Below are 23,016 nucleotides of genomic sequence, written 5' to 3'. Positions count from 1 at the left end.
TCCTTTCTCCTCCAGATGGGCTGCATTGCCATTGAGGCTAATTACTGGAGGAGGCTGAAGTCACTACAGCTGCACTGCATCATTTTGAGCATGTTTCTGGCAACAAACCACCAAGCCAGACACACACATACAAACACACACACACACACATTGGTTTGTATACGCACATGTGCACATGCACACACAAAAGGCATTTAATTTGGGCCAGAACATCATCCATGATGTCTGGAAGCTGAAAAAGGTGACAAGAAAGTGGGTCACCTTCCTTTGTGCCGCAAGCTTACTCTCATCATTAGCACTCAATGAAGGATGTGGAAGCATGTAGAATTAAAATTGGGAAAATCATTGAGCACTTTCTTTTCCACACTGTTTTCCTCTGACTTCACAGTCTGACTCATTTGTTTTTGGCAAACACAGATTCTGCTCATAGCTCTTTAAATTATATTTCTTTAAATCATAAAAAACAAATAAAACAAACAAACAAAAAAAAACAGACACCATTAGAACAAAGTCATTATGCCATTGGTGCCATATGACTGGATGTTTGGCAATTTTGGAAGTTAGGTATCTGGTTATGTAAGGACTGCTAATATATACACTGTATGTTATAGTTTGTATATATTAGTTTAGATTATAGTCATTTTATTCCTGTTAATCCCTGTAATCATTCCATTGTGCTAGGTAGACTACAGCTAAAGTAAAATGTAGTGTGTAATGACACTGACTGCATGATTTAAGTCTCGGGTGTTGTAGTCATTACTGCACTGCACTGTAGTTATTGCTGACGTAGTGACATAGTGTTTGAGTAAGGAATCTGTCTAGTCAGAACACAGTACTTGAATAATAATTAAATTATTAATACTAGAGGACTGTTTAGAATAAGAGACTGTTGCATGTTGCACTGTTGCATGAGTAGTGCAACAACAAAAACCAGGTGTTGTCATTGGCAGTCATTAACTGGTCAGTATTCTTCATTTTAGGCCATGCATATCTACTGAGGGGAATAGAAACACAATTTCATGTGATCTGGACAGCAGATGACTGTCTTACTGTTTCTCTTCTGACTGTGAGGGCAACAGAGCTCATTTGTGACAGTTATTTTAGCCTGGTCTAAAGAGTGCCTTAATGATCAATGCCTTCTTGGTGTAGGTCACAAGTGGCTGGACTCTAAGGCTCAAGGCTGGTTGAAGTTAATTGAATGTGAGGCGCCCGTCTGCCTGCATGTATGCTTTCTTGGCTGCGTGTTTCCTGCGAGTGAGAGACAGAATAATGCTGTGCCTTGTGTGCCCCCAACGAGCGATCACTGCTCTGCCGTTGCCATGGCGACAGTGCCCTCTCTGGGTACGACGGGCTGGAGAAGTTGCTCTGGATCTGCGTCATATTTTTTTTTCCAGTGGATCTGTGAGCACTCTCCCGCCTCCTCTTCTCGCTCTCCACCACATCACCTCTCTCTCTCTCTCTCTCTCTCTCTCTCTCTCTCTCTCTCTCTCTCTCTCTCTCTCTCTCTTTCTCTCTCTCTCTCCCTCTCTGTCAGTCCTTTCTTTGTTTAAAAGCTAATTGACCCAGCTTCAGATCCTAGGCACTCAGTGCTTGGTCTGCCTCAAACATTGCAGCTCTTGAAGAGAGAGACAACGTGGTAAGGAACCCTAGGCTGTTAAAATTTGTAAATTGATTAATGAAAACAATGTCATTGTCATTATCTGTGAGCTTGGTGGCAGTGATGACTGTATGCTGTGTTTACTTTGTCAGTTAGGGTTCATTCTAAGTCATGTATTTCTGTTTGATTCTCAGGTGGTCACTGTGGGTTCGTCAGTGTGTAAGGTGAGTTTGTGCTCCTTCATGCAGGTAAATGTCTTCTCTTTCACCATGAACTCACTGCTATGCAACACCATAATACAGAGTGAGGTAAAGACAGTAGGGGTACCATCTTTGTTTTCAATAGAGCAGTGGTGTGTGTGTGTGTGTGTGTGTGTGTGTGTGTGTGTGTGTGTGTGTGTGTGTGTGTGTGTGTGTGTGTGTGTGTGTGTGTGTGTGTGTGTGTGTGTGTGTGAAGGAGGAGGAAGGGATTGCAAAAGGACCTGATTGTGCAGTCATGAGACCTGATTGTGGTGAGTGCATTTCCTAAGGCTTAGTGCTTCAAAGCTTTGGCTTGGAAAACAAAATGCCATTTCCCACAAAATCGCTGCAGCAGCACAGAGAACCTTTTAGTGTAAAATTACTTCACAATACAGCATGCCTCTTTGTATGTGGTTCACCATTTGGGGAAATCATTCCCTTTTGGTCTTGATATTAATTGATTACATAGTGACATTAGATGTTCTTGAGGTGAGTTAATGAAAAACTCTTCTGGGCTTTAGAGTTCTCCACAAAGCTGTGTTTAATCATTTGTACAAAACTTCACCTTTAGTTGCCTTGTCATTTATGTAAATGCAACAACTAGATGGGAATGCCATAGACTCTCTGACGGTGTATTGATTTTAAATGACAGGCAAAAAAGACCAACATGATGCTCTTTTAAACAGATCTCTATTCCCTGGGATTGAGGTTTCTGAGATCAAGAGGCTGTAACTCAGCCTTTCATGCCTTCTCTTCCTCACTCCTGAGGTTTCTAAAGCTCCAGAGGCAAAGCAGTCACTGAGCTTGACAGACTGTGTGAAAGACTCGGCGGTATATTTATGTGATAGTTTGGGTATTTTTCAGAAGGCTGACATCACAAGAAGCCTGTCTGTCCTCAACAATAAAGTAATACAGTAAAGCTGAAGTAAGAAAGAGGCAAGATTTAAAGGTGGAGGAAATAACAACAACAAATGAAACCATGTGAAATGTTTTGTTTGCTTTATGGATTTGTGAATTGGACTTTTCCCCGATTAGAATGGAAACAGTCTTGCCCTGCTCATTAGCTTGTTCTTCCTAGGCTCCTTGGACTCTCGTGTGTCCCTGCACTCCAGGTGGGCTTTGCATTTTTAATCGATGCTGTCTGTAGCCATTAACACTCCCGTTCTCCTGTCAGCAGAAATAAATGAGTGCCTTTAGCTGAAACAGAGGTAGAGAAATGGAAAATAAATAAAAGGGGAAAATGCTAAATAATATGACAAATAAAAAGGATGAAGAGGTGAATGTAATTTGGAATTAAGAAGATGTATTTTGGATGGAAGGCTGTGTGAAGAGGACAGGAGAGATCTGTAAAGCAGGGGATGGAGTGTGTCTCAATGTCTGGGTGAGTTGTTCAGCAAACCCTAGGGAGTCACAAAAAAGTAGGCTGTGTGTGCGTGCGTGTATACACACACACACACACACACACACACACACACACACACACACACACACACACACACCACAGCTCCACTAGGCGATAATGACTCTGTGCCTCTGGGCTCTGCCTGACTCTGTTTATCTCTCACACATAGCGCAAGGTAAAAGCTGCCAATACATCTACAGGAAAAGCTGCATTTCATGGCTAATGTACAGTGAAAACTGTCTTACATGCTACTTTTGCACTGCTCATTCACCATCACTGTATATCTATCTTCTCACTGTCTCACACACTTCCCTTTTGTCATATTTTTATCCCCACCCACAAGTATTTTAATTTGCATGTTAATATGCAACCATGAGTCTACCAGGAACACAATTTCTGCTTCCTGCTTCTAGCTGAGCTCCTGTTTCTACATTTTTATTCCCTTATGCACTCCTCCTCCTCACTGCCCTCCCCTCGGCATCTGTTTCTGCTCCTCAGAGGAAGCCCATGCTAGCAGCGTGTGGACTCAACAGCAGCTTTCTGTTCCAAGCAGCACCAAACATGTGAGAAGATGTCTGTTGGAGGTTGCGCTTGCCCAGGTAAGCACTTCTACACCACTTACTGAGCCAAGTGTTGCACGGGGGCCGCATTGCTTTTCTTGCGTCTCTTCTTCAAGTTCTTATTCTTTAGTGCAGTAGCTTTACGGATCCTATGGCTTATACCAAGGTCTGTTTGATACTTTATGTCAGTGCTCCAGCAGTTGTACACTGTACTTAATATGCATTCTTAAAGTACTGAAATCCTGTGTAGAGAAAGAATGTTGCTGTAACCTGAATAGCCTCTCTGACTGGTTTATATCTGTGTGCTGAGTACACACTTTTTCATGTGACGTCAACCTGTTCTCACAGATCTTGAGGTTGTTTGTAACAAGCAGTGAGTAATGGGTCATGGTTTCTGGGGCTTTCTGTGAACTCCTGTAAACTGCATTAACTTACTTACACAGGTTGAAAATCATCCCTTTAGTTACTAATGGGATTCTGTTAAAATGCAATGCTTAGTCACAGATATTAAGCTGTTATTGTTCTTTTCTCTTGTATGGTGAGTGAATGCTCATTGAGTATATTGGTCTTTGATTTTTTTCTTAGGTTTTATGATCTGATGTATAGAGAACAGAAAAGTTTTAGACACTGAGTGTACATATAATCGTCTTTCGAGTGTGAGTTATACTGAAAGATACCTTGACATGTCAAAAATTATACCTGGTCAAAGATCTGAAGGCTTTCAAGATTTAATAGCCAGAATCCACGTGGGGAATCTACAGGCCAGCAGATTTGATATAGACCATCCTATCAGATTAATGGGAATAATAAAATTTCATACGGCTATAGTTTATCTGTGCAGTGAGGGGAGACATTAAGAGGATATGAGTTAAAGCCAGGATCTTGTTTTTGTTAGGCTTTTAAGAGTTATGATACACAGCCTAGAAGAAGTAGCCTTTTCCCTAGTGCTATTTGTAATCCAGATGTGAGATCCAGGACAGTGGATCGACTGCGAAAATGTAGGGAAAATTGTAACTAAATTGTAAACTAAACTAAACTGAATCACTGCATGGATGCCGATAGGATGCAGGAGAGGTTCAGGAGACACTGATATAAAAAATGACATGATGTCTGATTAATATTTAGTCTGATATTAATGAACTAACCTCACAGTCATATGAAAGGTATTAGTCAGATGACAGTTTTAGTTATAACTGCTCTATTATAGTTGCAGTATCAACCAGCTCACATCTTTGAACTATAGAAGTCACAACGTACCTCAGTTCAGTGATGAGCTGAAAGTGAGCGGCTCTGTTGGAACCACAGACACAAGGCACATGAGGTTTCTCCCCTGCTGTTTTAAATGGGATAATGATCAGTAATGTGTTCATAACGTGTGGCATCGAGGCAAGTTTAGACGGATGCAGTGACATCAGCACAATGCAAACAGTGTCTTCGCTAGCTCCCTGCTGAGATCCTTATCTTCGTACAAGACCCAGGCATGAACGCCTTACTGGCAGCCCGACGGATTAAGCAAGCCAACATTTTGCACATAACATTTGTTTAAAATCAAGTAGATTTGGTTCACAAGGGTGCATTTTTTATGAGTGTGGTCATGGAAATTTCCACAGCTGTGTGTCCTTTCTGATTGTTCTCTTTTTTAGCAACGGGAGGAGGCAGAAGGGGTAGAAAGAGGGGGTGAGACAGAGTGAGGCAAGGGAGGAAAGTGTAGAAGAGACAGTTGTTTCATGCTGAAATGGGCTGCTTTTGTGTGGGCTTTCCGTGTATTGCTCCATAAAAGCTAGCGGCACTCCATAAAACCTGATTGTGATATTCACCTTGGCTACAAAGACAACGCCGTCTCCTTTTCTCAGTCACAGAAGAAACCCCTCCTCCTAACACATGGTTCTGTTTGAAGTTGAGTTTGTTTACATTCCTGAGCTTATGTGGGCTCAGTGGGAGTGCATGTACCCTGGACCTCAGAGGTCCTCCATCCTCCTTCATACCTGAAGAGATTGTGACTTGCACTTTTATTTATGTTTATTTGGACAGCATTAGTCATATAATGGAATCCCAATTGCCTCCCCAAGCTCATCCATTTTCAGTTTGTAATTCAGTTTGAAGGCTTGAACCTAGTCTTCCATGTTGAAGTGATAATAAGCTTTATACCGGCAACATAGCAAAAATAGGGGGCATATTAATGATGCTGTTTATGCTCTGCTCTGTCACACACACATGCAAAGAGTAAGCTGCTGCTCCATTCTGCTTCTCATATACAAGCACTCCAAATCAGCAGGAGCTCTGCTACTTCATGCAGAAAGTCACATGGGCTGCTTGATTAGAGGAAAATCAGCGCTAAAATGGCAAGCTCACAAAGCCAGTGCTGTTTCAGATTTCACAATGGCTGCAGCTAGGAACCAACAGTTAGGGTAGGGTGTGCTGCCTGTCAAGCTAAACACCGCTGTCCCAATACATTTTCCCCATTTATCTGCTGAGTATTTGTGTCTGTGCAAACAACACCTCATCCCTACCCATCCAAAACCTAACAGATCTGTCTCATTAGGTTGAGCTCAAACAAAATGGCTTCCTGGCGTGAAAAGCAGCATCCGTTTGCTTTCTGAGCTTTTTGTGGTATGTAACTCATAATAAACTTGAATGTCAGCAAATGCTAGAATGTGCCAGATGCACATTCTCGGATTGTGTGGATCAGTGCTGTAATAGAACAAAAGAGGGAAACTGTTCAATTTAATTACTTTGCTGGCAACCTTTAAATCCTTGAGATCAAATGAATGGCAAAATAAGACAAAGATGATTTGGAGATACATCAGGTAGTATTGATACCTCACAGCTCCAGGATTCCTTGTTGATCCTGAGCTCAGATTATAGCTGTGTGGACTTGCCATGCATATTCTGCATGTGGAGATTCTTCTGGTTTCCACCCACCACCCCTAAATATGGCTGTAGGTGGATTTCCTAAACTGAATTACCCTGGGTATGAATGACTGTGTGCATGGTGCACTGTTATGGTGTTCTATAAGATAAGATATACCTTTATTCGTCCCACAATGGGGAAGTTTCTCTGTTACAGCAGCAAAGAAAAAGAAATGCAAATATATAAAAAAAATTTTTAAACATAAATGCTTCCGGAAGATCAATGTATAAATGAAAATATGATAATAAGGAATGTAAATTTGTGAAAGAACTGCAAGTGGTGGGTGTTTTAAAGACATGCAAGAATGAAGGAAGCAAGAAACAAGCAGCTGCTTGCTAATTATTATTTCCATGTCAGTAGATCTTGCACTGTGAACATTTTATATTGATGGGCTTCCATGGCTCAGTGCTGTACTGCCACAGAAGACACAGAGAGAGTCTTGTCACAAAAGTGCCCTCCATTTAAACTTACCTGACACGATGCAACTTCACAGATGCATCTATTATCTACATGCTCTCTCTCTCTCTCTCTCTCTCTCTCTCTCTCTCTCTCTCTCTCTCTCTCTCTCTCTCTCTCTCTCTCTCTCTCTCTCTCTCTCTGTCCACACACTGTTGTCAGGCTTCAGCTTTGACAAACACCACATATTGGTTTGAATCAAAACAATGATTAGACAGAATTATTACCACTAACAAGCCATCTATTGTGCATAATATATCAGTAGTATACAGTATATAACACCACATTGATTTTTGTCTGTCAGCTATTACAGTATTTCTCTTCCTTGTGCCTACTGTTTGGCACTTTTAGAAACAATACATTAGTGAACCTTACCACACCGAACACAATGTGAACAAACCAAATATAGTTAATTATATATTAAATATTGCTAGGAGGATTGTCTTGTGATTTAGATGCTTGCTACAAGAATGTTATATGAGCATGGAATTGTATAAGGGGCCAAAACTGAGACAAACTGGCTAGAACCAGATTAGGTCATTTACAGCAGTAAGGTATGATGTCTTCATTTTATACCACAGCTTAATTTTATAAGCAGTGGCATGAATACAATAATACTTTAAAAATTATGAAGTAATATTTAAGAAACAGGAATGTATGTCAGACGAGGAGTGCATATGATGTAAAGGTCGGTAGAAAATAGTTTGAACCAGCAGTGAACCACAGCAGATCTCATCTTCTGCACTGAATTATGGTTTAATGTAATAGAGAGAGATGTTTTTGAAGCTAGGTCAGTCTGGGGCGGAACGTCTGCTCATCTAAATGAGATGAGAGCCTGCCTCAGCAGTTTTGTAAAGTAGTTTTTCAGCTTACTCCAGTGCTCTATAGCCACTGCAAAAAAACAGTAAAGGGCACATTGGATAGGTTAAGAAAATACCCAGTTGGATAATTTAGTCACAATATTATGTAAATTATAATTTTTAAAATATTTAAATGGTTTTACTGCATGCTAATAAGGTGTGGCTCTAATGATTTATAGAGCATATACAGTTCAGTGTTCATGTGGGAGAGAAATGAGCTACATATTACTTTTAACTTATTTTCAATGTTACATAAACCTTTGTCTGACTTTTCTCTCAATCATTAGGCTTGTTGTTTTTTTCATTTCTCATTAATGCTGTACATAGCAAATTAGGGAATTTAGTCTTGTTTCTTGTCCACACGGGGCATTGTGTAAATTTACAGATCAGAACATTGTGGCACAGTTATTTCAGAACTTGTCCCTATCTGATGCCTCTATATGAGTAACTATTTCGTAATTCATAATTTCTATTATTTTTAGCATTTTGAGTGAAATAGTGGAATAGTGGAAACAGTCCACCTCGTTTGCACGACTATATTATATATATCTCCTCAATTACTGCTGATGATGTGTCGTGGGTGTGTCTGTAACATGTCAACTCAAATGGACAAACCTCACGTTGTAAAAATGCTTCCGTGATAGACTGCATGACTCACTAATAGGCTGCATGAATCTAGTGTCCAGTCTACAAAGAAATCAGCTCCAGCATTGTCTAAATACCTGTGTATTCTGCTTCAGATGCTGCTTTTCATATGATCACTAGTGGTGCAGTGCCACAGAAACCCAAAGTAATCCATTTTAAGACTTTGGTTAACAGGAACTAATGTGATCTGAAAATCATATATTGTCTTTTTGTCTTTGAAAGAAAGGGTAGCTTAGCACTGCTATCATATTTGTAGCAGCCGCCACAAATACTGTTAATTTGTAGTTAATGATGAGAACTGTGCATTTTTCCTGTGCTTTTATTCAATAAAGTGTAGTTTGACCATAAACTAATTCTCAATTTAACCCATTAGTATAATTTAGATCTTGAATATAAGCACAATATTCTCATTGTCTACAAACCAAAACATGTAGCATCTCTGTTCACGTTAGTGCCTTTATTTCACAGTTTTTAATGTTTACTTTTTTGTAGTGTTGTTGTACTGACTGTAGCACGTTGGGCCTTTGAGCACTGAGCACTTTGTACTGAGACCACTTATTAGGTAATATGGCTGTCACATCCTGTGTCTGTCTCCAGAGTATTATCACACTCTGCCAGGTATGAGGCTGTAAGCATTCAGGGAGAATGTGCAGTGCAAAGCTACTTCTCTGTATGGGTTTTGAGAGACATGCCATATTATAGAGCCCCTGAAACAGATTTTGTCAGAAATGACTTAGCTAAGACTTGTCACTCACTACTGTTATAAAAAAGTTACTTAAGAGCTCTTTTTGTGCCACTACAATGTTTGACCTTGAATAGGGCTAACAATTTTATTTAAATGATGCAAAAATCTAAGACCTTGTGATTTGTTGACACTGTTGTTCATAAAAACCATAAGATTTTAGTCTTTAAGTGGTGCCAAAAGATGGCGCTGCTGTAATGTTGTCCTATGTCTTATGTTGAGTGTTTAGACTGTAGGTATGCCTAGTAGTACATTATCTATCATGCAAACCCACTAGCGAGCTTCAGTCAGTCTGCATTTACACAATGACTGTAGTTGCTACAAGTACATTATTAGAGGCAAAGTAGGTAAACAAAGCACCACTGCTCATGGATGCTGTTCTGCTGTCATGGTAGCTCATACTAACAGTGTGAATTACCTTTTTACATAGTTTTGTGTAGTCAATTTAGAAAGAAATTCTTACTTGCATGTGGTTCCTTGTGACTACATACAGCAATACAGAAAAGTTCAGAAGAAGAATTTATTGGTCAGATATAAGCTACAGCATAGTGAAATACTGTTATTTGCATGTCCCAGCTTGTTAAAAATTTGGGGTCAGAGCACATGGTCAGCCATGATATGGTACCCCAGGAACAAAGAGGGTTAAGGGCCTTCCAAATGAGTTAAACTTTGGAAGCTTGATGGTTCTGCAGCTTGAACCCCTGACCTTTTGATCAGTAACCCAACTTGTTTAATCTCTGAGCCAAACAGTTCAAATACAATATGAAACGTATACAACAATCAACTACAGGAGATATCGGTAAATTTTTTCTAGACAGCAAGAAAACGTGGGTGGTATGATGACTCAGTGGATAGCACTCCCATCCCATAGCTTCTAAGTCCTGGGTATGAGCTTGACCTCAGGTTACTTCTGAATGAATGTGAGGGTTTTCTCTGTGTTCTTCATTTTCGTTTCACTCTCCAAAAATAAGCAGACAGATAGCCTATACTAAATCGTTGTGAATGAGTGTGTGAATGTTGCCCATGGTAAATTCTCACCTTGTGTCTGGATTGGCCCTGGATTCCAATGAACAGGATGACAGTTACTGAATTCATATTTAATACTCATACTGTCTATTGTATCACATCTGCATTGTCTTGTATAGTCTGTATTATCTTGTCTTGTATAGTATAGTGTTATTTATGTCCTACTTCTGAGAGTTACAAACAGCTGGAACCCTTGGAATTCCTTGTGTGTGTCAATACACTTGGCCAGTAAACCTGATTCTAATTCTGATTCTGAAGATGAATGAATGAATGAATGAATGAATGAATGAATGAATGAATGATGAACTGTAAGGCACAATGTAGAAAGAGGCATGTGCAATTATATTTTTAGTACATGCAATTTGTGAAAATGGCACATACAATGTTAAAGTGTCTACAATAGCACATTTGTTTTACATTTTTAGATATTGCATTTTCAAAAGAATTTTATTTGACAATCTGGACATGAACACCATGCATCATCATCCTAGAAAACCCTTTTATTGTGTTCAAATGTATAAATGATGTAATAATTATATTAATAATAGACTGAGCAGATCTTGGCTGCTCATTAAACAGATCACAGTATTATTTAGTCTTTTTTAAACTTGTCTGCATTCATATCCATGCTTCAGCAGAATACCCAATCCATAGATTGATGTGTTATAAACTATTTGGCAAATAAAAATCACACAACATTGAAATTCTTACTTGCATTTAGCTCCATAAGACTACACATAATGCAGGCGTATAGTATTCACAGTCTGAAGATAATTTGACTTCTATTCAACAGGCATCTAAAACCTAAATGTGCAAAGCAGAATAACATGCAACGTGCCTTGCATTAAGTTAGTCAAGTCAAGTCAAGTCAAGAAGCTTTTATTGTCATTTCAACCATATATAGCTGTTGCAGTACACAGCAAAATGAGACATTTCTCCAGGATCATGGTGCTACATAGAACAAAGACAGAGCTATAAGGACTTAAGTAAGTTAGTCCTAGCCACATGAAGTGCATCCGTGCAACCTGGTGTAAACAGTGCAGGACAAGACAGAAAGACAGTGCAAACAAAAAATACATCACACAAAAGACAATACACAAAACCAGCACTAACCAGTGTAAATACTGTATGTTTCTCAGTATTACGTGTGCAGAAATACTTAAATAAACACAGTATTATGACAGCAGTTACATGAGATATTGTAAAGTATTGTGCAAAACAACAATCAACTGAAATGTAAGACAGCATGTGCAAAGAGCAAAAACAGTGTGCAAAAACAGCATGTAAACAGTTTTATAGATATATAATGGAAGAGTAGGAATCTGGCATTTTTTTGATGTTCGTGTCCACTACATCATTGCTAGATATTATGGACACTGACTTTATGCAGTAGCTTCAAGGCTCCAAAAAGAACCTCGTTTGTTTCAGTAAGAGTTTATTATAATAATATTCCAGTCATAACTGGGCTGCTTATTAAATAATAGCTCATAGTTATATTTCACCCGTCATTGTTTCACGTATGCGATCGAGGCAAATAGGACAGAATTTAAAAGTCAAAGATTTTTAGATTTTAACCCATTTGGCAAATGAAAATGAAGTTCATGCACACAGACTATAGAGTAGAAAACGTGCTGCAGATGTAGCAGAACTGTTGCAGAGGGAGGGATGTGTGCGGTCCGGCTACTGGGGGGAAGGGTGGATTTAGGCTTGCAGGGAATGCAAAGGGGGTGATGATGCACAGAGGAGTAGGAGGCGGTGTGGTGGGGTGAAGGAGGAAGAGAGAGTGAGAGAGAGAGGTATAGAAGGAGTAGGAGAGAGAGAGAGAGCTAGCGCGAGCGCTGTATGCTATTGTTCATGCCCTGTGCAGGGAACAAAGGGCCAGGCGGGTTGACTGTCTTGGGCTTTGATTCCTACTTGCATTGGTTTGTAAAGAAGACCACAAATTCAGTCTTTAAAATCGGACATAATATTGCACGCCACTATGGGCTTTTAGAAGGGTAAACCTGCGCCCCAGGAGCTGAGATCTGAGCGGGAGACGTACAGGAGTGCATTCTTCTCTCTGCACAGGTAAGCACGGCCCAGCTAGGCTAACTGGGCTAACCGGCTAGAGCACTTACGACCAGCGTGTGATAAAATATCTGTATATTGTCAATCACTGTTTAGAAACTAATCTAAACACATTGGCAGAATTGGCAGTTATTGGTTTGTTTCCTGAATACGAGCTAAGTTTGAGCTCTAAAGGGCCGCATGAAGTGAAGTGTTGCTAAGCTAGCCATTAGACTTGACCTAGCCAGAGGCCTGTTTTCAGTGTTGTTCAGACAAATCTGTCCAGATCCGATTACTTTGTTGATCATTTACAAGAATTTCGTTGACGAATGATGGACACAGATATATGCTTTACGTTCAGGCTGAGATAAGTTGTTGTTTTCTAGTCCACGAGTTGCTAATACTGGTGCTGGGGCACCACTGGTCCTGCACACTGCTGTGTGATTACACAACTGATCAGATGAAGGTGTGTAAGAGCAGGGAAACTCAATCTTAATGACCATGCATTAAAAATCCTACATTGACAGCCTGGTCCAGTTTTGTGCGGTGTGAATGATCCAGAGCAATGTGATTGTAATTTGGGCTTGTGTTAGGATTAGTGTTACAGTATGTGTAGGTGATTATGTTCAGGGATGCTTTATCTTAGATTAGTACTTTGCTCCAGCAGTTCACAGCTGTTCCAAGAACATGTGTTGGACTGTTTTTAACATATTTTTTAAAATCTAAATATTTTAAAATATTAGATATTTCGAATAAACATGTATAATAAACAGGTGTTATTTCAAAATCTTTAATATATTTGGTAATGTTTCACACAACATACCAAGAGTCTTGCTCTGTTTTGATTGCCAGCTTATTAATCTACAGTTTATATTCAACACAGCAATCTATCTGCCTCTATAAAATGTAGGACTGTTATCTGACATTGCCAAAGTTGTAAGTCAAACCTTTGGGATGATACGGCACTGTCCCGGTGCCCTCTGTTGCTCATAAGTTAACATTAACATTTGTGCTGAAAGAAATTTAACATTGTATAACTTCTGATAAATGGGCAAAGTCTAAACATTTTCTGTCCTTTTGAGGGCTAGGATCTGGCCTTTTGATTGTTACAGGTCTGTAAACATCTGGATAATGCACAGTCACTATCCCTGGACAAGGTACATTTATTTTGCCCTTGAAGTTAGTCTGGGGAGCAGTTTGACGTCATCGTGATTTGGTAGGGAAAAATAAATATGTATTTGAATGGCATATCTTTACTTCTACTGTGTGCTGGATATCACACAAGATGCACAAGAGAAGTGTATGGTTTGAAGATAACCAGGCCTTTTATGCAATGGATATTAATTACATATCGAAATATATTTATTTCATTATTTCCTATATTTTTCTTCATTATCCCATATCTGAAGTCTGCTGTGTTTTGCTCTGTCTTATAGTCTGTTAGTGAGTCAAAAGGGTCAGCAATTGTCCAGCTTTTATAGTCCCGTGGATATATTTCCCAAAAGCCCACAAACCTTTTTAAGATCCAATAGGTGGTGTAGCATAGAAAAGCCGAGAGCTTGTGGGTGTAGTTAAAACGAGAGAGAGAGGGATTATGTGGTTGATGTTTGCATGTATTTAGCAAGGGCTGTGGGGGATGGGGAAAGCATGGCTCCGCTTCCTTACGTCACCCACTCACGTTTTAACTCGAAGAAGGTGCAAAACAAACCACCGTGTATAATATTTAACAAATTCCTCAATGCCCATACAAGAAAGATGTTACTGAGAGATCATCTCACAATAGTACAAAGTTAATTTGAGCATGACAATGAATGATTTTGAATCTGATTGTACCAATGCAGGAATGAGTCAGTGATGTGGTCAGGTTTCGTGCTTTCTGTCGGTTTGTGCATTAAGAGGTTCTATATATGACTGTCTGCTTCACCACGAGAGCAGGAACTTAGATTCTCTAGCTTGTTTTTTTAAACATACATGCCTGTCAATCTATATCTCTATGCTTTTTTTGTGTGTGTGTATGTGTAAAGTGTTTGTGCCTGTGGTTTGTGGTAAAATGGCAGTGCTAGGCATGCTGGAGTTAACAGTAACAAAATAAGTGGGGGATGGGACGTGTGTGGAGTAAGCAGCAGAAATAACCCAATGTCATATTGTCACATGGTGTTTATGAATACATGAAAAGGGCGATTGTAAGTTTCAGGTGGATTCATGTTTTTCACCCTCACCGATAACCTATTCTGAAACTATAATCGCCAGAATTCTAATGGCATCTTTGATATTGTTTCAAGTTACCATTTTAATGCAAATCTTAAACACAATTGTTTTTTCTGTAGGAAAAAAAAAGATTTACTGCACATTTAGTTTCACCTCACTACAGAAGCACATTATTCATTCAAGATGGATTTTCTCTTTCTCTTCTAGGCTGTTCGTCCAAGTCGTTCAAGCTGTACTCCCCAAAGGAACCTCCCAACGGTAGTGCCTTCCCCCCATTTCACCCAGGCACTATGCTGGACAGAGATGTGGGGTAAGACATTTAGTCAATATATTTCCACAAAGAAACCATAATGTTATTTGAATTTTTTAAAGCATATAATAGTCGTACAAATTTAAACGACTGATGCAGACTCTTGTCTAATTATGGTTTTAATGATGTGTCTTAATTTGAAGCCCGACGCCAATGTACACCCCTTCGTACATGGAACCTGGAATAGGGTAAGTGTGTGATATTAAGTCACTATTAAATTCTTTTGAGTATTAATTTGACCTGATTGATTAAAGTTCCCTTTCAGAATAGTTCTTATTTAACGATTGGATCTATCTAGAACAGCTAGACAGTTTAATGTGCATAAACCCAAACAAACCCAAGCATCTTCTATAGATCTGAAAACAACTTTAATAGTGTATTATTACTATAGCTATGTTAACGTAAATAAGTTGGAGCTTCAACAAGAAAAGTAATGTTTATTCCGAATGTTATATGCTGTTTTTAGGATTAAAAATGGGAAAAGTAAGCCACTGTTCCAAATTATTCATAATATATTCAGGGTCATTGTCATTTGCAGGGATAGTTTACAGGAGGACAAAAATTAATTAGCTGGTACTCTGGGCAAATGTGCAATCCGAGTCCCATGTTTTGATTCTCCAGAAATCACATTAATTAGGCTCCCTAATATAGTATTTGATTACCCAGGGAGAAGATATCTATGTATGCATGATCCAAATTCTTATTATCTCTGATGTCGCAAGTTTATGGCCGCAAGACTTGGTTTTTTACGTCACAATTTTGTTGGCATGTTGTATGAAGAGATTTATTTTTTCATTGTTGCACATTGTGGATTCCTCCTACAAAAAATGGTCATTTGTACAAGCAAATTTATTAACATAAAGGTTCTTAGTGATGTTCAAAATGTCCAAAAAAAAAAGTGAATAAATACATATACTGTGCTTGTCTCATGCAACCAGACATCTCCTGTAGCTATATATGTACATAGAAATATCTATAAGATTTATCTCAATCATATTGCTGCCGTTCCATTCATTTCCTCGTCTTGTGACAGGAGGCATACACCATATGGAAACCAAACAGACTACAGGATATTTGAACTGAATAAACGGCTGCAGAACTGGACAGAGGTAAGAAAAATCTGCTTTCTTGATCATATACAGACTACAGTAGTGTCTGGTGTGAATAAAATATTTGCGTTTAAACAGAGTGAGTGTGAGCTGTTTTTTTCTTTTCTTTTTTTTAACCCTAGCAGGATTGTGACAATCTATGGTGGGATGCCTTCACTACAGAATTCTTTGAAGATGATGCCATGTTAACAGTCACATTCTGTTTAGAAGATGGTCCTAAACGATACAGTAAGATGCCTTCAGTTTTTAATCCTGTACAATATATGAACATTTAGACCTCTGGTAAATATTCTGCATAGTTTGAAAGTGTATAAAAAGTCTAATAAAATTAAAATAAAAGTCTCAAAGGTGAGTCATTTCATGTCTGTTGTTTTAAACCAAAACTTTTTTGTGTCCAAAGCCATCGGCCGGACGTTGATTCCTCGCTACTTTAGAAGTATCTTTGAGGGGGGAGCGACTGAACTCTTCTATGTACTAAAGCATCCCAAGGAGTCTTTCCACAGCAACTTTGTGTCCCTTGACTGTGATCAGTGCACTATGGTCACGCAAAACGGCAAGCCCATGTTTACACAGGTAAAACCTTCTTTAAAGCTTTGTTGTTTGTCTTTTTAGGCTTTATGTAAAATGCCGGTATCTCAAATGTGACTCCGCAGGAAAAGGACAATTTACCTGCAGCAGTGCTTTAAGCATCTATATACAATGAAATTTGTGTGTTACAGTTGTACGCTTTTACCTCACACAGTTCTAAAATGAATAGCTGTAGTAGTGTAAAAAAAAGCGAAGTAAGCAAGTGAAATGTTTGTAAACTGTATACAATGTATAAGGTCATAATCACTTTTATGGAGATGCGGTTAAGAGGCTGAAGCATTTGATTGTTTTAACTGACTTTGGATGCTTGAATCATATTGATGTATTCATCCACTGTCTTGGACTCTTCTCATACATGTGTTCCTGCATGTAATGCTCCATGCTATGTTACCTAGTTCCCCATATTCACACACATATATCTGCTCCATTGTGTCTAACCATTATTTGTGAAAGGCTCAGTCTGTCGATGGAAACGAGTGGAAATGAACACTGATTGATGCTCTCGATAGAGCATTTTCACAGCCTGCAGCAATGCACATGTTGCTGTTACACAAGCTGTTTGTTCAACCTCCAGCAACCCAAAATTAAAAACCTCAAAGAAGGGTACAAATAACATCCTGGTTCATTTCTTTTTAAGGATTATATTTTGATGAAATTAAAATAATATAGTATTAGTTAGACTTGTAAAGTTATTAAAGTTACTAGTTAAAGTTATTTTGAAGTTCATGTGTCAGAACTCACCAAAATGTAGAAAATCTGCTCAAAATAATATAATAATGTTCATTTCCCATTTAATGTGGATTTTTTTAAAAATATTAGCTCAATTCATTCTTTACAAAGTAAACATAATTCCAAAAGTTTTAATTAAGGAATTGAACATAGTGGGACAAACACAATATAAGACGGCTATAAACAGTCATTCCCTCACCCGCCTAGTTTGTTTTCAATATCTTGAAGTTAATGAGACAAAAATACACAGCCTGTCATGTTGCAGAGAAACCGCACTCCCGTGGCAGAAAACCTACTGCTACAAAGCAGACATTGGAGACTCCTTACATAAATATTTAACAAATGTCTCCTTACAAGAAGTACTGTTCTCTTTTCTCTATATAATAATTCTTTTTTTTTAAGTAATTTATTATGCTTAGTTTACATGGAGAGCCACTTTATTTGCAGCATGCACTAAAATCTGTAACCGAAAATTCATCAACATCTTCAGATCAGTCAGATTTGAGAACACAATATACACAGAATACGTCACTGAAACTAGTTTGTCAACGTAATGCTAAAGGAGTAACAAATCTATAAGATCAGTTTGCTGCATGTTCGTTCTGTAAATAGTCTTGCATGTTCCTCTGTCACGTATGCATTTCTGAGTTTTAACTTGCCTCAGTTCACCATTTATTGAAATGCTTTCATGTCACACAGGTTTGTGTAGAAGGCAGGTTATATCTGGAATTCATGTTTGACGATATGATGCGCATAAAGACGTGGCACTTCAGCATCAGACAGCACCGTGAAGTCGTTCCACGCAGCATATTGGCCATGCATGTGAGTGTCTAATGTTCATATTAACAAACTAAAGGGTTTTATGTGATGTGTCCAGGATCTCCAAAATTCTGTTTTGTATCCGATATTTTTCTATTCTTTTGACACCCAAAACAAGGCAAACATCATAATTTGTCATTGTTCCTGTTTGAAATTCCTGAGCTTGTCCAGCTGATGGTGCTATATGAATGTATATCAGTTTGAATTTTTGTATTTTTTTTCTTTTTGTGATTTCTTAAGCACCTTCCCATGTCTCAGTTTGCGAAATTATATTTTGCATTTTACATTTGATGTTATACTTTCCATCGTTTTGGCAATTCGGTGTAATTTGATTGACATTATTATTTATATGACTTCTACCAATACTAACATATACTCTTTAAAATAAACCTAAATCAAAACTCTCTTTACAGGCACAAGACCCACAGATGCTTGACCAGCTCTCAAAAAACATCACAAGATGTGGGTTGTCCAATTCAACATTAAACTACCTCAGAGTAAGTATATAGACCCTTATAGAGCTGTTCATTCTAATCTCCTCATACACTTAGTTATTATCATATTGTATTATAATAAAATTTTTCATACCAATTGTTACATTTTCCCTCCCATTTCTTAATTCTGTTTTTCTAGTTAACAATGTTTACTGCACTGTGAAGGGATGTGGTAGCTTAGTGGTTAAGGTGTTGGACTACCGTTTAAAAGGTTGCTAGTTTGAACCTCAGGTCCACCAAGCTGAGAAAGGCTCTTAACCCTAAATTGCTCACTAGTATAAAATGAGGGAAAAAAAGTAAGTCGCTGTGGATAAGGGCATTTTATGTATATTTTTATACATATATAAAACATATATACTATGTTTACTGTGTAGACATAGTAAAGCTGTGATAAAGATGCTTTGTATGTAATTGGATGCTGATTACTGTGACTTTTGTCTTCTTTAGCTTTGTGTAATCCTGGAACCCATGCAGGAGTTAATGTCCAGACACAAGACGTACAGCCTCAGTCCTCGAGATTGTTTAAAGACATGCTTATTTCAGAAATGGCAAAGGATGGTTGCCCCACCAGGTAAAGGAACTGCGGGTTGTGCCTTCTGTGTTATTTGAATATTTTTATGTTGCCCTTTGCCTTATGTCTGTAACATGAATCTTGTTATCTGTGCAGCTGAGCCGGCAAGACAAGCGCCAAATAAGCGACGGAAACGGAAAATGTCTGGTGGCAGCACCGTGAGCACTGGTGGAGGCAACAACAGCAACAGCAACAGTAAGAAGAAAAGTCCAGCCAGCAGCTTTGCGCTCTCCAGCCAGGTACCTGTAAGCATCTCATTTTGATTCCCCTTATACCAATATTTGGGTGATTAGACAATGAGTGCATGGGTGGTGGGACTGAACTTTGCATGACAATAAAACAAAGAGTTCAAAGAAAAGACATACCCAATGTAGAGACAAGTGGACATGATCCAATGCTGGGCAGTCCCTGGTCCTTCAGGGCGTCAGGTTTGTGGGTTTTCTTTATTTTCTCAGTTATTTGGTCCAAGCCTGTTTTGTGATTTGAGCTCCTGAAACAACCAGTAATGGAGACCCGAGGTGGAATGAACCCATGCAGCACTAAAGGATCAGGGATGCCCACCGCTGATCTTTTCTCTCAAAGACAGGGCTACATATTAAGGCCACAGTAGAATATGGTTCGAAATCAGTAAACTTCGTGTTGGATTCCAAGTTCTTTTTAGCAGCAGCCATTGGTGCTTAGAGTTTCTGTGGCTGCCGAACTGTGCTGCCTTTCCTGATTACAGTGGGCGCACATGGCTTGAGCTCTGAGGTCTTAATGATCTCTGAAGTTGGAGTGGGGATCGGACGGTGCCAGAAGCTACCGAGTCTCTCCACCCCAGAAACACCCTTCCCCGTGTTATGGGGATAATGTTTGCACCCCTTGCTGTCCCCTGCAGGACGTGATGGTGGTGGGTGAGCCCACTCTGATGGGAGGGGAGTTCGGGGACGAGGATGAGCGACTGATCACACGACTGGAGAATACGCAGTTTGATGCAGCCAATGGCATCGATGATGAGGACAGTTTCAGCAACTCCCCAGCTTTGGGCAACAACAGCCCGTGGAACAACAAAGCTCCCTCGAGCCAGGAGAGCAAGAGCGACAACCCCAGCTCCCAGTCGGCCCCGTAGACTACAATACTCACTGTGCATAGATAGGGAAAGGGCAATATCAAATGCCTGCTTTTGTTCCAAATGGCACTCGCGTTTTAGTAAAGCCAGCCTTCCTGACACAGTGTTCTGCTCCGAGGAGTCCTCACTGGCCAGACTATGTTTTACATCTTGTGAAATTGTTATTTGCCGCATACTGCTGGATTTAAATTGAATACAGTTAAATTTCATTATTAAATGATTTCTTTTGAAGGAGCTCACTGTGCATTTGTGCCTGAGAGAAATTCAGTGTTTGGTCTGTTTGAGTTCTCCGAGCCTCAGCAGAGTTAGTGAAGGCAGTCATGTCTATGGGTTCTTGTTCCAACCTCGGGTCTCAGTGGGTGCTGTGCTTAACTATGCATGGCGGTTTCTGTTGCGCTCACTTCACATGGAAGGGTTCTTTTATTGAATCATCTAATGATAACTATTCTGTGCACCTCAGACTCAAAACCAACGCTAAATTATTTGTTTTGTAGGACCTGGTTGGAACAAAAACCTGTACAGTTCCGGAGCTTGAGGACCGGAGTTGAGAACCACTACGTAAAATCTCTTATTAAAGAAATAAATTAATGAAATAAGCAAATAAGTGAAAGCCTCAATGGTACTGGAGTTATGGTCATGCTGAGTATGGTCATAAGCAGAAGTGGATCATGAAGCCAGACTCCTAAGAGGTGTTTGTTTTTTCTTATTTGTTTTTGATTTGTTGATGTTTTTTTCTGTCATTTTTATTTTTCTAGCAATTTGTAAAGGAAAAATTATGAGCAAGTAAAAAATATCCTGAATATCCTTTGCACTGTTGCCACTCTATTTTTGATCTTTTTTTTTAATGAAAATTTATAAAACATTTTTTGTTTTTTAATCATTCTTTATTATTAATAAGTGGAATTTGATTAAATATGTATGTGGAGTATGGTAGATTTATATAATAATAATTTGTATTATTAAAATGATGACTTTGTGGTACAAAGCTACGGCCCTGTAAAATGTGTGCTAAAGGTTTTATGGCATGTATGTCTGAAATCTGCCTGTTTTCAGACATAAGGCTTACAGTGAGAGAAGCTAATTATTGGCAAGATCTCCCTTTTTTATGTAATCTTATTTTGAGGCTTTACCTCCATGTGTATGGTACACACAGTCTTACTGGATAATTTGAGTTGATGTTCTCATTGAAAGAGATTTTTAGTCTGTACAGGAAAGTAGTCAACTCGATACCTATTATGAAGTCTTCATGGTACACTACCCATGTGGTTTCAAATGCATAAGCAAAGCACCTCTTTTCCTCAACAATAGAGTATGTAATTATTTTAGTCTCTGAAGAAGTTTTTTGTTCTTTTTTTTTTTTTTATATGCTACAGACCAAGGATCTAAGAGCAAGATAATTCAACTCAACAATTGTGTATTTGATTCTATGAAGAATACTTTTCATAATTTTGTTTGTGTATTTGTGCTTGTATATTTAAGACTGTAGCTAAGGTCTGTATAAGTGTAATTGTATTTACTCGTCTTAAGAACATCTCTGAGGACTTGCATTTTAATGTAAAAAAAAACAAACAAACATACAAAAAAAAACCCATGCATTGTAGTCTGTGTTTTTAGAAATATTAGCCATAGGTATCATTTTATTTCTGGGATTAGCATTTTCAGTGTATAATGTATTTATTTTTTCCCTTGTTGCATCTTGTGTGTGTGTATATACATTACATGTCAGTTTTCTGCCATTTTCAATAGAGAAACATGGCGCTGCCTTTCTACTTCTCATCGCTTCATTATTTCATTTTGTCTAAACAAAGAATTAAGTTATCTAAAAAAAAAAAACCCCAATCCTTTAGCTATTAAACCCCTTAGACATACTAGATTAAAACACCAGAGGGCATTCTGAATTTTGATTGTGTGTATTATATGGGGAAAGAGTTATACTAAGTATTCTGAATGAGGCTCTGGATGTTTTATATATAAACAAACACAAAAAAACCTTCAAGTAAAATCTTTGTTCACATTTCTTCCAAATGTTCTTTGTTTGGGGGTTTTCACCAAAATAACCGTAAAGGGTCAAACCCTTTTCGTTGTTCCTGTCGAGCCTCTTTGATAGTGGCTGTTTGATAAATCTATTTTTTTCTATTGTCTGCTATTGACGATTCATGTATGTTATAATAAAACCAATTTTCATGTAACTCGTTGCTTCGTCTTTGTCTAAGTACATTATACCTTAATTATGTGTGCTTTATGTGTACTCTTTCAGCTTCACTTCTATTTGATGTACACTGACGCCAAAGTGCTTACAGGTACAAAGGTTGAACTTTCATGATGAGGAAGTATTGCTTTTCAGCTTAGCGTGCCACAGCAAATGGGGTTGTACAGTAAAGTACACCGTGGTTCGAGTTCAGGTTCTCACTCTTCCAAATGAATTTAATTCCTATCATGTGTTCCCATGAAATGCAAATCAGTTTTTGCATGTCAGGTAGTGTGACGGTTATTTTCTGATATTCAAATACACTGGCGTCGGGGGTTGTAAACAAATATGTTCACATTTATTCGTATGCATTCTGTAGTGGAACACTATTTATCTTCGATATTATAT

At 38.6% G+C, this 23,016-nt stretch overlaps 1 protein-coding gene and 1 long non-coding RNA gene across 8 annotated transcripts; one reads left to right on the top strand and one right to left on the bottom strand.

The window, feature by feature from the left end:
• Positions 1–1,517: 1,517 nt before the first annotated feature.
• On the top strand, positions 1,518–22,609 carry ldb1a (LIM domain binding 1a). 7 transcript variants are annotated; one of them, XM_027136318.2, is made up of 13 exons: positions 1,518–1,636; positions 1,792–1,821; positions 3,737–3,837; positions 14,900–15,002; positions 15,146–15,190; positions 16,036–16,111; positions 16,237–16,339; positions 16,512–16,684; positions 18,128–18,250; positions 18,661–18,744; positions 19,189–19,312; positions 19,409–19,551; positions 20,190–22,609. In XM_027136318.2, the coding sequence occupies exons 3-13, from the start codon at positions 3,810–3,812 to the stop codon at positions 20,418–20,420; spliced, it is 1,233 nt and encodes a 410-aa protein (XP_026992119.1). In that variant the 5' UTR covers positions 1,518–1,636; positions 1,792–1,821; positions 3,737–3,809; the 3' UTR covers positions 20,421–22,609. The 7 variants fall into 7 exon arrangements, with proteins under 7 accessions (XP_026992119.1, XP_026992117.1, XP_026992118.1 ...); XM_027136316.2 differs by having other exon boundaries at positions 19,409–19,557; XM_027136317.2 differs by having other exon boundaries at positions 1,519–1,636; positions 16,234–16,339.
• On the bottom strand, positions 2,819–10,623 carry LOC113636297. Its single transcript, XR_003439013.2, has 2 exons — positions 10,451–10,623; positions 2,819–3,033 (listed from the first exon to the last, which is right to left on the bottom strand). It is a non-coding gene; the product is annotated as an uncharacterized LOC113636297 (long non-coding RNA).
• Positions 22,610–23,016: the final 407 nt, after the last annotated feature.

This window comes from Tachysurus fulvidraco, chromosome 4, assembly GCF_022655615.1.
Source record: "Tachysurus fulvidraco isolate hzauxx_2018 chromosome 4, HZAU_PFXX_2.0, whole genome shotgun sequence".
Classification (NCBI taxonomy): Eukaryota; Metazoa; Chordata; class Actinopteri; order Siluriformes; family Bagridae; genus Tachysurus; species Tachysurus fulvidraco.
Note: the sequence above shows the minus strand (reverse complement) of the source record. Positions and strands in the feature narration are given on the sequence as shown.